This window comes from Oncorhynchus tshawytscha, linkage group LG20 (genome assembly GCF_018296145.1).
Source record: "Oncorhynchus tshawytscha isolate Ot180627B linkage group LG20, Otsh_v2.0, whole genome shotgun sequence".
NCBI lineage: Eukaryota > Metazoa > Chordata > Actinopteri > Salmoniformes > Salmonidae > Oncorhynchus > Oncorhynchus tshawytscha.
In genome coordinates, this window is record NC_056448.1 from 38,898,060 (window position 1) to 38,912,778 (window position 14,719).

General features: G+C 43.4%; 1 protein-coding gene across 2 annotated transcripts in view; it reads left to right on the plus strand.

Moving 5' to 3' along the window:
- The window catches only part of nek6 (NIMA-related kinase 6), a 79,299-nt gene that overhangs the window by 50,064 nt on the left and 14,516 nt on the right, over nt 1-14,719 (plus strand). For both annotated transcript variants that reach the window (XM_042302631.1, XM_042302632.1), the window contains exons 5-7: nt 1,040-1,150; nt 6,088-6,196; nt 9,962-10,069. In XM_042302631.1, coding sequence (XP_042158565.1) covers nt 1,040-1,150; nt 6,088-6,196; nt 9,962-10,069 — 328 coding nt within the window. The remainder of the gene's footprint in view (nt 1-1,039; nt 1,151-6,087; nt 6,197-9,961; nt 10,070-14,719) is intronic.

A 14,719-nucleotide genomic window follows, 5' to 3' on the forward strand; every position in this document is an offset into this window, starting at 1 on the left:
AACTAAAGGCTGCCTCTCCATGCCTTTTGGCCCCCTCAGGTTCTCTGGCAGGCTATTCCAGAGGCAGGGGGCATAGTATCTAAAGGCTGCCTCTCCATGCCTCTTGGCCCCCCTCAGGTTCTCTGGCAGGCTATTCCAGAGGCTGGAGGCATAGTAACTAAAGGCTGCCTCTCCATGCCTCTTGGTCCTAGGCTTTGGGATAGTTAAAATACCAGAGGACCTGAGGGACCTACTGGGTACATAACTTAAAATCATGTCTGACAAGTATTGGGATGCGCAATCGTGGATTGATTTAAAAACCATTAGAAGAATCTTGAAATTCACTCTAAAACTTTGAGATGCTTGATACATATGGGACCTGGTCTCATTTTAAGAGTCTTTGGTATGACTCAACCAGTGATCCAACCCTCAACCTGAGCTTCACTGTATTGGCTTACTGTTTATTTTGTTAGCTGTGTATTACTCCACCTAGCCTATAGCGTTCTATTCCTATCAGTCACTGTATTGGCTTACTGTTTATTTTGTTAGCTGTGTATTACTCCACCTAGCCTATAGCGTTCTATTCCTATCAGTCACTGTATTGGCTTACTGTTTATTTTGTTAGCTGTGTATTACTCCACCTAGCCTATAGCGTTCTGTTCCTATCAGTCATTGTTTGGCGTCACTAGGCTCTCTCATTGAGGAGGACCTCATTGAAACCGCCATGATTTTTTTAATGGGAAGTCAACCATCACTCAGACTTTAAACAAAGCTCAGGACAGTCATGTTATTATGAGCCATAATACTCTCATCAATGGAGATTAGTTATTGAACATGTACAACGACTGGCTATCATGCTGCACTTGTTGTGGTGTACTGTGTCTATATTTGTCCAGAGGGGACATGTTAATACATTTGAGTGAGCACAACACAACAAGACATGTTAACCTTGTCTAACTGGAACAGTTTGGTTCATCTGATTTGAGATAGAAAACCCCACCTTCTCAAACAGACATGACTGTAGAACCTGAACTGGCATGCTGTTTTATTCTCCTCACAGCATTTGAACCACCCCAACGTGATCAAGTACCTGGACTCCTTCATCGAAGACAATGAGCTCAACATCTTGCTGGAGCTGGCGGATGCCGGCGACCTCTCTCAGATGATCAAGGTGAGAGGTCAGACACTGACTGGTAACTGGTGGCTGGTCTCAGGTGGTGCATGGCAGGGTGAGGCTAAACCTTCAGGGGTTTGAATAACATCCCCATGGCTCGTCTGCTGGGATGGACAGGACCAGGAGAGAGAGAGTGGGAGTGGGGAGAGGGGAGAGGGGGGATGTGTGTGTGTGAGAGAGACAGAGATCAGGGGAGAGGAGAAAGAGAGAGAGATGAAGAGAGAGCAATAGATCAGGGGAGAGAGATGAGAAGAGTCCCCCAGGCTCTGACAGCCTGCTCTGACAGACATAACTTCTCCTTAGCCTCTCTGTACCTCCACCGGCCTGACGCTGTCACGCCCCATCACACAAACACACACACACACACACACACACACACACACACACACACACACACACACACAAAGATGCACATAAAAACATATATCCTCCACACAACTGCTTTCCTCATCCCTCCAGCTTTCCCTATCCGCATCTGTTTGTCTCTATCTCGTCTCTCTCTTTCCTCTCCTCGTCTCTCTTTCCCCTCCTCGTCTCTCTTTCCCCTCCTCGTCTCTCTTTCCTCTCCTCGTCTCTCTTTCCTCTCCTCGTCTCTCTTTCCTCTCCTCGTCTCTCTTTCCTCTCCCCGTCTCTCTTTCCTCTCCCCGTCTCTCTTTCCTCTCCTCGTCTCTCTTTCCTCTCCCCGTCTCTCTTTCCTCTCCTCGTCTCTCTTTCCTCTCCTCGTCTCTCTTTCCCCTACTTGTCTCTCTTTCCTCTCCTCGTCTCTCTTTCCCCTACTCGTCTCTCTTTCCTCTCCTCGTCTCTCTTTCCTCTCCTCGTCTCTCTTTCCCCTCCTCGTCTCTCTTTCCTCTCCTCGTCTCTCTTTTTCCTCTCCTCGTCTCTCTCTTTCCTCTCCTCGTCTTTTTTCCTCTCCTCGTCTCTCTATTTTTCCTCTCCTCGTCTCTCTCTTTTTCCTCTCCTCGTCTCTCTCTTTCCTCTCCTCGTCTTTCTTTTTCCTCTCCTCGTCTCTCTCTTTTTACTTTTCTCGTCTATTTCCCCTCCTCGTCTCTCTTTCCTCTCCTCGTCTCTTTTTCCTCTCCTCGTCTCTCTCTTTCCTCTCCTCGTCTCTTTTTCCCCTCCTCGTCTCTCTTTCCTCTCCTCGTCTCTCTTTTTCCTCTCCTCGTCTCTCTTTTTCCCCTCCTCGTCTCTCTTTGCTCTCCTCGTCTCTCTTTTTCCTCTCCTCGTCTCTCTTTCCTCTCCTTGTCTTTTTCCTCTCCTCGTCTTTCTTTTTCCTCTCCTCGTCTCTCTTTTTCCTCTCCTCGTCTCTCTCTTTTTCCTCTCCTCGTCTATTTCCCCTCCTCGTCTCTCTTTCCTCTCCTCGTCTCTCTTTCCTCTCCTCGTCTCTCTTTTTCCTCTCCTCGTCTCTCTCTTTTTCCTCTCCTCGTCTCTCTCTTTTTCCTCTCTTCGTCTCTCTCTTTTTCCTCTCCTCTTTTCTCTTTTTCCTCTCCTCGTCTCTCTCTTTCCTCTCCTCGTCTCTCTTTTTCCTCTCCTCGTCTCTCTCTTTTTCATCTCCTCATCTCTTTCCTCTCCTCGTCTTTCTTTTTCCCCTCCTCGTCTCTCTTTTTCCTCTCGTCTTTCTTTTTCCTCTCCTCATCTCTCTCTTTCCTCTCCTCGTCTTATTTTTCCTCTCCTCGTCTCTCTTTCCTCTCCTCGTCTTTTTCCTCTCCTCGTCTCTCTCTTTTTCCTCTCCTCGTCTCTTTTTTCCTCTCCTCGTCTCTTTCCCCTCCTCGTCTCTCTTTCCTCTCCTCGTCTCTCTTTCCTCTCCTCGTCTCTTTTTCCTCTCCTCGTCTCTCTCTTTTTCCTCTCCTCGTCTCTCTTTTTTCCTCTCCTCGTCTCTCTCTTTCCTCTCCTCGTCTCTCTTTTTCCTCTCCTCGTCTCTCTTTTTCATCTCCTCGTCTCTCTTTCCCCTCCTCTTCTCTCTTTCCTCTCCTCGTCTCTCTTTCCTCTCCTCATCTCTCTTTTTCCTCTCCTCGTCTCTCTCTTTCCTCTCCTCGTCTCTCTTTCCCCTCCTCGTCTCACTTTCCTCTCCTCGTCTCTTTTTCCTCTCCTCGTCTCTCTCTTTCCTCTCCTCTCCTCGTCTCTCTTTTTCCTCTCCCCCTCTCTCTCTTTTTACTATCCTGGTCTCTTTCCCCTCCTCGTCTCTCTTTCCTCTCCTCGTCTCTCTCTTTTTGCTCTCCTCGTCTCTCTTTGTCCTCTCCTCGTCTCACTCTTTTTCCTCTCCTCGTCTCTCTCTTTTTCCTCTCCTCGTCTCTCTTTCCTCTCCTCGTCTCTCTCTTTTTCATCTCCTCGTCTTTTCCCTCTCCTCGTCTCACTCTTTTTCCTCTCCTCGTCACTCTTTCCCCTCCTCTTCTCTCTTTCCTCTCCTCGTCTCTTTCCTCTCCTCATCTCGCTTTTTCCTCTCCTCGTCTCTCTCTTTCCTCTCCTCGTCTCTTTCCCCTCCTCGTCTCTCTTTCCTCTCCTCGTCTCTTTTTCCTCTCCTCGTCTCTCTCTTTCCTCTCCTCTCCTCGTCTCTCTTTTTCCTCTCCTCGTCTCTCTCTTTTTACTATCCTGGTCTCTTTCCCTCCTCGTCTGTCTTTCCTCTCCTCGTCTCTCTCTTTTTGCTCTCCTCGTCTCTCTTTGTCCTCTCCTCGTCTCTCTCTTTTTCTATCCTCTATCCTCATCTCTCTCTTTTTCCTCTCCTCGTCTCTCTTTCCTCTCTTCGTCTCGCTTTCCTCTCCTCGTCTCTTTCCTCTCCTCGTCTTTTTCCTCTCCTCGTCTCTTTCCTCTCCTCGTCTTTTTCCTATCTTCGTCTCTCTCTTTTTCCTCTCCTCGTCTCTCTCTTTTTCCTCTCCACATATCTCTCTTTTTCCTCTCCTCGTCTCTTTCCTCTCCTCGTCTCTTTTTCCTCTCCTCGTCTCTCTTTCCTCTCTTCGTCTCGCTTTCCTCTCCTCGTCTCTTTCCTCTCCTCGTCTTTTTCCTCTCCTCGTCTCTTTCCTCTCCTCGTCTTTTTCCTATCCTCATCTCTCTCTTTTTTCCTCTCCTCGTCTCTCTTTTTCCTCTCCTCGTCTCTCTTTCCTCTCCTCGTCTCTCTCTTTTTCCTCTCCTCGTCTCTCTCTTTTTCCTCTCCTCGTCTCTCTCTTTCCTCTCCTCGTCTCTCTTTCCCCTCCTCGTCTCTCTTTGCTCTCCTCGTCTCTCTTTTTCCTCTCCTCGTCTCTCTTTCCTCTCCTCGTCTTTTTTCCTCTCCTCGTCTCTCTCTTTTTCCTGTCCTCGTCTCTCTTTTACCTCTCCTCGTCTCTCTTTTTCCTCTCCTCGTCTCTCTTTTTCCTCTCCTCGTCTCTCTCTTTCCTCTCCTCGTCTCTCTATTTTCCTCTCCTCGTCTCTCTCTTTTTCATCTCCTCGTCTCTTTCCTCTCCTCGTCTTTCTTTTTCCCCTCCTCGTCTCTCTTTTTCCTCTCCTCGTCTTTCTTTTTCCTCTCCTCATCTCTCTCTTTCCTCTCCTCGTCTTTATTTTTCCTCACCTTGTCTCTCTTTTTACTTCTCTTGTCTCTTTCCCCTCCTCGTCTCTCTTTCCTCTCCTCGTCTCTTTTTCCTCTCCTAGTCTCTCTCTTTCCTCTCCTTGTCTCTCTTTTTCTTCTCCTTGTCTCTCTCTTTTTACTATCCTCGTCTCTCTCTTTTTACGATCCTGGTCTCTTTCCCCTCCTCGTCTCTCTTTCCTCTCCTCGTCTCTTTTTCCTCTCGTCTCTCTCTTTTTGCTCTCCTCGTCTCTCTTTCCTCTCCTCGTCTCGCTTTCCTCTCCTCGTCTCTTTCCTCTCCTCATCTCTTTCCTCTCCTCGTCTTTTTCCTCTCCTCGTCTTTTTCCTCTCCTCGTCTCTCTCTTTTTCCTCTCCACATCTCTTTTTTTCCTCTCCTCGTCTCTCTTTCCTCTCCTCGTCTCTTTCCTCTCCTCATCTCTTTTTCCTTTCTTTCTCCTCGTCTCTCTTTCCTCTTCTCCTCGTATCTTGTTCCTCTGCCTTTTCTTCTTAACCTTGCTTGTTCCTCATCTTGTCCTCTCATTGTACGTCTGTCTTCTTCTATCCTCTCGTTCCCAAAAAGTTTAAAACCCAAACTGATCCCTTTCCCATCTTCAGTTTGACTTTATTGTTGTCTTATCTTTTTAAGTCATCATTATAATGATGTAGAAAGAGATTCCTAATTCCAAGCTCTCAATTCAACCGATATGCAGATCACAGTCAAAAACATCTTGCTGGCGGCAAATGTCCTTGTAATTAAAAAGGTGTTTTATTCCAAAAAACCTGAACAAGTTTGGGGATGGAAAAAAAAGTTGAAAGAAAATACTAACATTTGTTGTTTTGGGGCATTAAACAAAGTTTTGGCAGTTTAATTAGCCAGATTATTGTTAATTAGGTGCTTGGCTCTGTGCGCTGGCAGTGTCAACTCTCGTTAGGCTACCTCTCCCAAATGGCTTCTCATTACCCACTCAAATACAGGGTAAATGGTAATGCACAGATTAATTCTTTAGATGTTCCGCACTGTTTTGGGGGCTGTCTGACATTGACTCAGGGGGTTTTGAGGCGAGTGTGTGTGTGCGTGCACTTGTTGGGGAGAGAGGGAAGGCAGTGTGTGTGTGCACTTGTTGGGGAGAGATGGAAGGCAGTGTGTGTGTGCACTTGTTGGGGAGAGATGGAAGGCAGTGTGTGTGTGCACTTGTTGGGGAGAGAGGGAAGGCAGTGTGTGTGTGCACTTGTTGGGGAGAGATGGTAGGCAGTGTGTGTGTGCACTTGTTGGGGAGAGAGGGAAGGCAGTGTGTGTGTGTGTGTGTGTGTGTGTGTGTGTATGTTGGAGAGAGAGAGAGAATCCAGGCTTTACTCACAGCTCTGTTTCTGTCTATTTTCCTAACTTCTTCTCTCTCTCTCGCAGCACTTTAAGAAGAAGAGGCGGCTCATCCCGGAGAGGACAATATGGAAATATTTTGTCCAGCTGTGCAGTGCCCTGGAGCACATGCACTCCCGTAGAGTCATGCACCGCGGTAAACAACCACTTTCATTAACTCCTCTTCCTCTCTCCCCTCTTACCATCGTTCATCTCTATTAACCTTTCTTCTCTAATCCCCCTTTCCATTTCCCCCTTTTTTAATCAGTCCTCTCCTCCTCCTACTTTCCTCTCTCCCCTTCTCTCATTCTACGCCTACACTGGCAGCTTCATTAAATAGTACCCCGCAAAACACCAGTCTCAACGTCAGCAGTGAAGAAGCGACTGCGGAATGCTGGCCTTCTAGGCAGAAAAATCCGTATCTCAGACTGGCCAATGAAAATAAAAGATTAAGATGGGCAAAAGAACACAGACACTGGATAGAGGGACTCTGTCTAGAAGGCCAGCATCCCGGAGTCATTTCTTCACTATTGACGTTGAGACTGGTGTTTTGCATGTACTATTTAATGAAACTGCCATTTGAGGACTTGTGAGGCATCTGTTTCTCAAACTAGACACTCTAATGTACTTGTCCTCTTGCTCAGTTGTACACCGAAGCCTCCCACTCCTCTTTCTATTCTGGTTAGAGCCAGTTTGCGCTGTTCTGTGAAGGGAGTAGTACACAGCGTTGTACGATATCTCCAGTTTCTTAGCCATTTCTCACATGGAATAGCCTTCATTTCTCAGAACAAGAATCAACTGACGAGTTTCAGAAGAAAGTTCTTTGTTTCTGGCCATTTTGAGCATGTAAGCAAACCCATAAATGCTGTTGTTGATCATTGCAAAAAGGGCTTTCTAATGATCAATTAGTTTTTTAAATGATAAACTTGGATTAGCTAACACAACGTGCCATTGTAACACAGGAGTGATGGTTGCTGATAATGGGCCTCTGTACGCCTATGTAGATATTCCATAAACAACTGCCATTTCCAGCTAGAATAGTCATTTACAACGTTAACAATGTCTACACTGTATTTCTGATACATTTTATGTTATTTTAATGGATGAAAAATGAGCTTTTCTTTCAAAAATAAGGACATTTCTATGTGACCCCAAACTGTTGAATGGTAGTGTATAAATCTGATCATTTCAATACGTATGCAAACATTCCTTTACTTATCTAGACATGGCAACAACTCAACATTCTACAACAATGCATCTAAAATGCGCATCTATAAACACATGAAAAACAAAATAAAATGTAAACAATATTTTGGGTTACTCATGTTGGATATTGTGACCAATGATGTGAATAAATCCTGGATAACCGACAGGGGGCGCTGTATTGAAGCCGCCGCGCAGCCATCTTGGTACTCCACCTCAATAGTAAAAAAATATTTTGAAAGCTATAGAAATGCATGTATTAATGTCTACATTAATTTGACACATTTATTCTATTACAAACACCTCAATGCATACTTTTAAATGATATTATGTGAGATAAACAACAATAATTTCCTTAAAGTATATTGTTTTAGAGAGTACTAATGTTACTTTCCCCACTACAACAAAAAAAATCTTAAATAAATGTAATTGAATTGAAGTACTGTGGAATTCCATTCATTCCTATGGAGGACTGCAACTACAGTTGTGGCCAAAAGTTGAGAATGACACAAATATTAATTTTCACAAAGTCTGATGCCTCAGTTTGTATGATGGGATTTTGCATTTACTCCAGAATGTTATGAAGAGTGATCAGATTAATTGCAAAGTCCCTCTTTGCCATGCAAATTAACTGAATCCCCCAAAAACATTTCCACTGCATTTCAGCCCTGCCACAAAAGGACCAGCTGACATCATGTCAGTGATTCTCTTGTTAACACAGGTGTGAATGTCGACGAGGACAAGGCTGGAGATCACTGTCATGCTGATTGAGTTCGAATAACAGACTGGAAGCTTCAAAAGGAGGGTGGTGCTTGGAATCATTGTTCTTCCTCTGTCAACCATGGTTACCTGGAAGGAAACACGTGGCGTCATCATTGCTTTGCATAAAAAGGGCTTCACAGGCAAGGATATTGCTGCCAGTAAGACTGCACCTAAATCAACCATTTATCGGATCATCAAGACCTTCAAGGAGAGTGGTTCAATTGTTGTGAAGAAGGCTTCAGGGCGCCCAAGAAAGTCTAGCAAGCGCCAGGACCGTTGATTCAGCTGCGGGATCGGGGCACCACCAGTACAGAGCTTGCTCAGGAATGGCAGCAGAAAGGTGAGTGCATCTGCACGCACAGTGAGGCGAAGACTTTTGTAGGATGACCTGGTGTCTAGAAGGGCAGCAAAGAAGCCACTTCTCTCCAGGAAAAACATCAGGGACAGACTGATATTCTGCAAACGTTACAGGGATTGGACTGCTGAGGACTGGGGTAAAGTCCTTTTCTCTGATGAATCCGCTTTCTGATTGTTTGGGGCATCCGGAAAAAAGCTTGTCCGGAGAACACAAGGTGAGCGCTACCATCAGTCCTGTGTCATGCCAACAGTGGGGTTGCTTCTCAGCCAAGGGAGTGGGCTCACTCACAATTTTGCCTAAAAACACAGCCATGAATAAAGGATGGTACCAGCACATCCTCTGAGAGCAACTTCCCCCAACCATCCAGGAACAGTTTGGTGACGAACAATGCCTTTTCCAGCATGATGGAGCACCTTGCCATAAGGCAAAAGTGATACAGTGGGGCAAACAAGTATTTAGTCAGCCACCAATTGTGCAAGTTCTCCCACTTAAAAAGATGAGAGAGGCCTGTAATTTTCATCATAGGTACACTTCAACTATGACAGACAAAATGAGAAAAAAAATGCAGAAAATCACATTGTAGGAATTTTTATGAATTTATTTGCAAATTATGGTGGAAAATAAGTATTTGGTCACCTACAAACAAGCAAGATTTCTGGCTCTCACAGACCTGTAACTTCTTCTTTAAGAGTAGCAGTTTGGGTCTAGAGTGTCTCCCCCTTTGAAGAGGGAGATGACCACGGCAGCTTTCCAATCTTTGGGGATCCCAGACGATACGAGAGAGAGGTTGAAAAGGCTAGTAATAGGGGTTGCAACAATTTCGGCGGATAATTTTAGAGAGAGAGGTTCCAGATTGTCTAGCCCGGCTGATTTGTAGAGGTCCAGATTTTTTTCCACAACTGCATGGGTTGTTTGACCCTGACCTAAAAGACATAGCTCAGGTATTTAACAAGGGAAATTGGTTGCAGGTGTGCTCATAGCGTAGAGATGCAAAAAGGACTCTAGTGCCCAAAAGCCTGTATTAGTATGGGCAGCGCCATTGAGGACTGATACGTTGGGGTATTTATACATCTCTATGGCTTAGAGGTGCCTGCAGTTGAAGGGACAGTTAACTTTCCTTTAATTTCACTTTTTGGTTAACTAAAAAGCATACATACACCAGTATCCTACACACCACAGTGCCCCACACACCACAGTACCCCACACACCACAGTGCCACAACACCACAGTGCCACAACACCACAGTGCCCCACACACCACAGTGCTCCACACACCACAGTACCCTACACATTGCAGTGCCCCACACACCACAGTACCCCACACACCACAGTGCCACAACATCACAGTGCCCTACACACCATCAAGGGAAAAGTGTTGCCATAGCCGACTATACCAAAGTCAACTGCCAGTGCACAGACCTGAGGTTGAGAAACACTGACCTAGGACATTGATTGAATTTATTTGATCATTTAAAATGCTCCTAAAACTATCATGCCAATGCAGAGAACTTAGATGACCTACATATATAAACCCAGTATTGTTAACAGCCACAGCTACCATGATAAATAACATGAACCGTTTTCCCTTTCTTTGAGACAGACATCAAGCCAGCCAACGTGTTCATCACTGCTACAGGAGAGGTGAAGCTGGGAGACCTGGGACTGGGACGCTTCTTCAGCTCCAAGACTACCGCCGCACACTCCCTAGGTAACACACACACACACACAGAAACAAAAACAATCATACACAGCAACACACACAGGAAAGTACACACAAACGCAAAAAAACCCCACACAAAACCTAATTGAAAAACACAAAAAAATGCCTGTGACAGGCATTTGAATTCAGTAAACATCTACAGATCTACCCACTGTATGGAAAGCACACAGTCGTAGGCCTATGGCAAGTGACTGCGCTATAATCAACTGATTTGGCACACATAAACACACACGCACACATAAACACACACACACACATATATTTACTCTACGTTGTTCATGTGTTTCACATAACCTCATGACCATAAACAGTCTTCAGTGGTGTTATGTGGACTGTGTCAATCAGTGGAGGCTGCTGAATGGAGAACGGCTCATAATAATGGTCAGAACAGAGCAAATGGAATGGCATCAAACACCTGGAAACCATCTGTTTCATGTATTTGATACCACTTCACTGACTCCTATCCAGTCATTACCACGAGCCCGTTCTCCCCAATTAAGATGTCCTGTGGTCTATGTGTGCATTCCATAGGAAGTGCACCCCTATATATAAAACTAACACAAATGTATGGTTGTATTGGACATGTGAGGCTTGCACTTCTATGTTTCTGTTCCATTCTCTGGATGATTCCGACTGTGTATCTCTCTTAGTTGGTCAGGATATCAATCCTGATAACACATCAACCCTGATAAAATACTGACCCTGATAACATATCAACTCTGATAACATACCGACCCTGATAACATATCAACTCTGATAACATACCGACCCTGATAACATACCGACCCTGATAACATATCAACCCTGATAACATATCAACCCTGATAACATATCAACCCTGATAACATACCCATATAACATATCAACTCTGATAACATACCAACCCTGATAACATATCAACCCTGATAACATATCGACCCTGATAACATATCGACCCTGATAACATACCAACCCTGATAACATACCGACCCTGATAACATATCAACCCTGATAACATACCCATATAACATATCAACTCTGATAACATACCAACCCTGATAACATATCAACCCTGATAACATATCAACCCTGATAACATATCGACCCTGATAACATACCGACCCTGATAACATATCAACCCTGATAACATACCGACCCTGATAACATACCGACCCTGATAACATACCCATATAACATATCAACACTGATAACATACCAACCCTGATAACATACCGACCCTGATAACATACCGACCCTGATAACATATCAACCCTGATAACATACCCATATAACATATCAACTCTGATAACATACCAACCCTGATAACATACCAACCCTGATAACATATCAACCCTGATAACATATCAACCCCGATAACATACCGACCCCGATAACATACCGACCCCGATAACATACCGACCCCGATAACATATCGACCCTGATAACATACCCTGATAACATATCAACCCTGATAACATACCAACCCTGACAACATAACATACCCTGATAACATACCCTGATAACATGGTCTTTAACCCATTAGATATTAATAAAGAGTAAATATAAACAATAAATATAATCATTGTGTTGATCCAGATACAAATTTCCTGAGATTTACCAGAGATAAGTCTATCACTTGTGATTACTATAATGTTAAGCAATTTAACAACCTGTATAGCAATTGATCTAATTCCAAGACACGCTTATTTTCTACCTTTCATTTGAACATTCGCAGTCTTCCTAAAAATCATGACCACGTTGTTCATTATCCGTCTTCTCTCAATCATTCCATTGTTTCCCTTTCAGAAATATGGTTGACTGAAGAGACAACCTTGCTTTATGACTTGTCTCCTAATAATGCTGTTCACCACTGTACAACCTCATTAGTGGGAGGAGGGGCCATTTTAGTTTATACAAGTTTTAAATTCTTTGTAAGAGAGGACCTCGCACTTACATCTGATAACATTGATGTTGAATCTCTTTTCATAGAAATTCCCTCCTGTTCATTTTTTGGGAGAAAAAAAAGTGGTAATTACATGCATCTATCGGCCACCCGATTCTAACATTGGTAGATTCATGGATATCCTTGCATCAACCTTGGATTTCATTAATAATTCAAATAAAATGTGTTTTCTTTTGGGTGATTACAACAAACTTACTTAAAAGTGAGAACCACTCACTGACATCTGACTTTTTGACTATGCTATCTGTATCTCCTCATCTACATTTGAAGTTGGAAGTTTACATACACTTAGGTTTCAACCCAAAACATCTCTTGCCTTAGGTTCCAATATACAATACATGACAATCTATTACATTACATGAAGATCATATTGTAATTTTTCCTATAGAGTGCTGTATTGCATTTTAATTGTCAGCCATAGGGTACAGTTGAAATTCGGAAGTTTACATACACTCAGGTTGGAGTCATTAAAACTCGTTTTTCAACCACTCCACAAATTTCTTGTTAACAAACTATAGTTTTGGCAAGTCGGTTAGGACATCTACTTTGTGCATGACAAGTCATTTTTCCAACGTTTGGTTACAGACAGATTATTTCACTTATAATTCACTGAATCACAATTCCATGGGTCAGAAGTTTACATACACTAAGCTGACTGCCTTTAAACAGCTTGGAAAATTCCAGAAAATAATGTCATGGCTTTAGAAGCTTCTGATAGGCTAATTAACATCATGTGAGTCAATTGGAGGTGTACCTGTGGATGTATTTCAAGGTCTACCTTCAAACTCAGTGCCTCTTTGCTTAACATCATGGGAAAATCAAATGACATCAGCCAAGACCTAAGAAAAATAATTGCAGACCTCCACAAGTCTGGTTCATCCTTGGGAGCAATTTCCAAACACCTGAAGGTGCCACGTTCATCTGCACAAACAATAGTACGCAAGTATAAACACCATGGGACCACACAGCCGTCATACCGCTCAGGAAGGAGACACGTTCTGTCTCCTAGAGATGAATGTACTTTGGTGCGAAAAGTGCAAATCAATCCCAGAACAGCAGCAAAGGACCTTGTGAAGATGCTGGATGAAACAGGTACAAAATTATCTATATCCACAGTAAAACGAGTCCTATATCGACATAACCTGAAAGGCCACTCAGCAAGGAAGAAGTCACTGCTCCAAAACCGCCATAAAAAATCCAGACTACGGTTTGCAACTGCACATGGGGACAAAGATCGTACATTTTGGAAAACTGTCCTCTGGTCTGATGAAACAAAAATAGAACTGTTTGGCCATAATGACCATTGTTTTGTTTGGAGGAAAAAGGGGGAGACTTGCAAGCCGAAGGACACCAACCCATCATGTTGTGGGAGTGCTTTGCTGCAGGAGGGACTGATGCACTTCACAAAATAGATGGCTTCATGAGGAATAAAAATTATGTGGATATATTGAAACAACATCTCAAGACATCAGTAAGGAAGTTAAATCTTGGTCGCAAATGGGTCTTCCAAATGGACAATGACCCCATGCATACTTCCAAAGTTGTGGCAAAATGGCTTAAGGACAACAAGGTCAAGGTATTGGAGTGGCCATCACAAAGCCCTGACCTCCAGCCTATAGAACATTTATGGGCAGAACTGAAAAAGTGTGTGCGAGCAAGGATGCCTACAAACCTGACTCCGTTACACCAGCTCTGTCAGGAGGAATGGGCCAAAATTCACCCAACTTATTGTGGGAAGCTTGTGGAAGGCTACCCGAAACGTTTGACCCAAGTTAAACAATTTAAAGGCAATGCTACCAAATACTAATTGAGTGCATGTAAACTTCTGACCCACTGGGAATGTGATGAAAGAAATAAAAGCTGAAATCATTCTCTCTACTATTATTCAGACATTTCACATTCTTAAAATAAAGTGGTGATCCTAACTGACCTAAGACGGGGAATTTTTACTAGGATTAAAATGTCAGGAATTGTGAAAAATTGAGTTTAAATGTATTTGGCTAAGGTGTATGTAAACTTCCGACTTCAACTGTGTATATATATATATATATATATAAAACCCCTTTTGAGGACTCAAACCTCTTCTAGAACACAAATTGTCTCTGTAGGGCCTGGCTACCCATAAAAACTTATGTTCACTTCAAAAAGTTTGTTGAAGGTTTACATTAACTATATGTGTAACAATTGCTACTCAACTAACAACTCACTTCTATGCAACAAGAAGGTTTCACCCCAAAAAAATTGCCTCTCAACTAGCAACCTACTTCTATACAACAAGTTGATTTCACAAAATTTAGAGGCCTCAAACCTTTTAATAGAGTAAGTACTCCAAACTTTTAATAGAGTGCCAAAGGACTAAACTCTGTAATAAAACAAAGTACTTGAACACTTATACATCACAGATACATATCACTCATTGCATGCACTATTTTAACCTGATTTGGTTCTTTTAAAATGATATTGGTCTCGACTCACCCAGCAATTCTGCCATCAATCAGGAGAATAAGAGTTGACTCCCCAAAGCGGGTTGTGCACAGCCTTCTCTCTTTCCTCTGGATCAACACACAGTTGATACGTTTTCTTATTGTTGTTGTTCAGACCAATTCATTGGGGTCACGGCACCAAGTGTTAGCAATTTATGTTATTCTTAAATAACACAAACTCCAAAGCAAATCACTGAGAGAAAAATTGGTTTA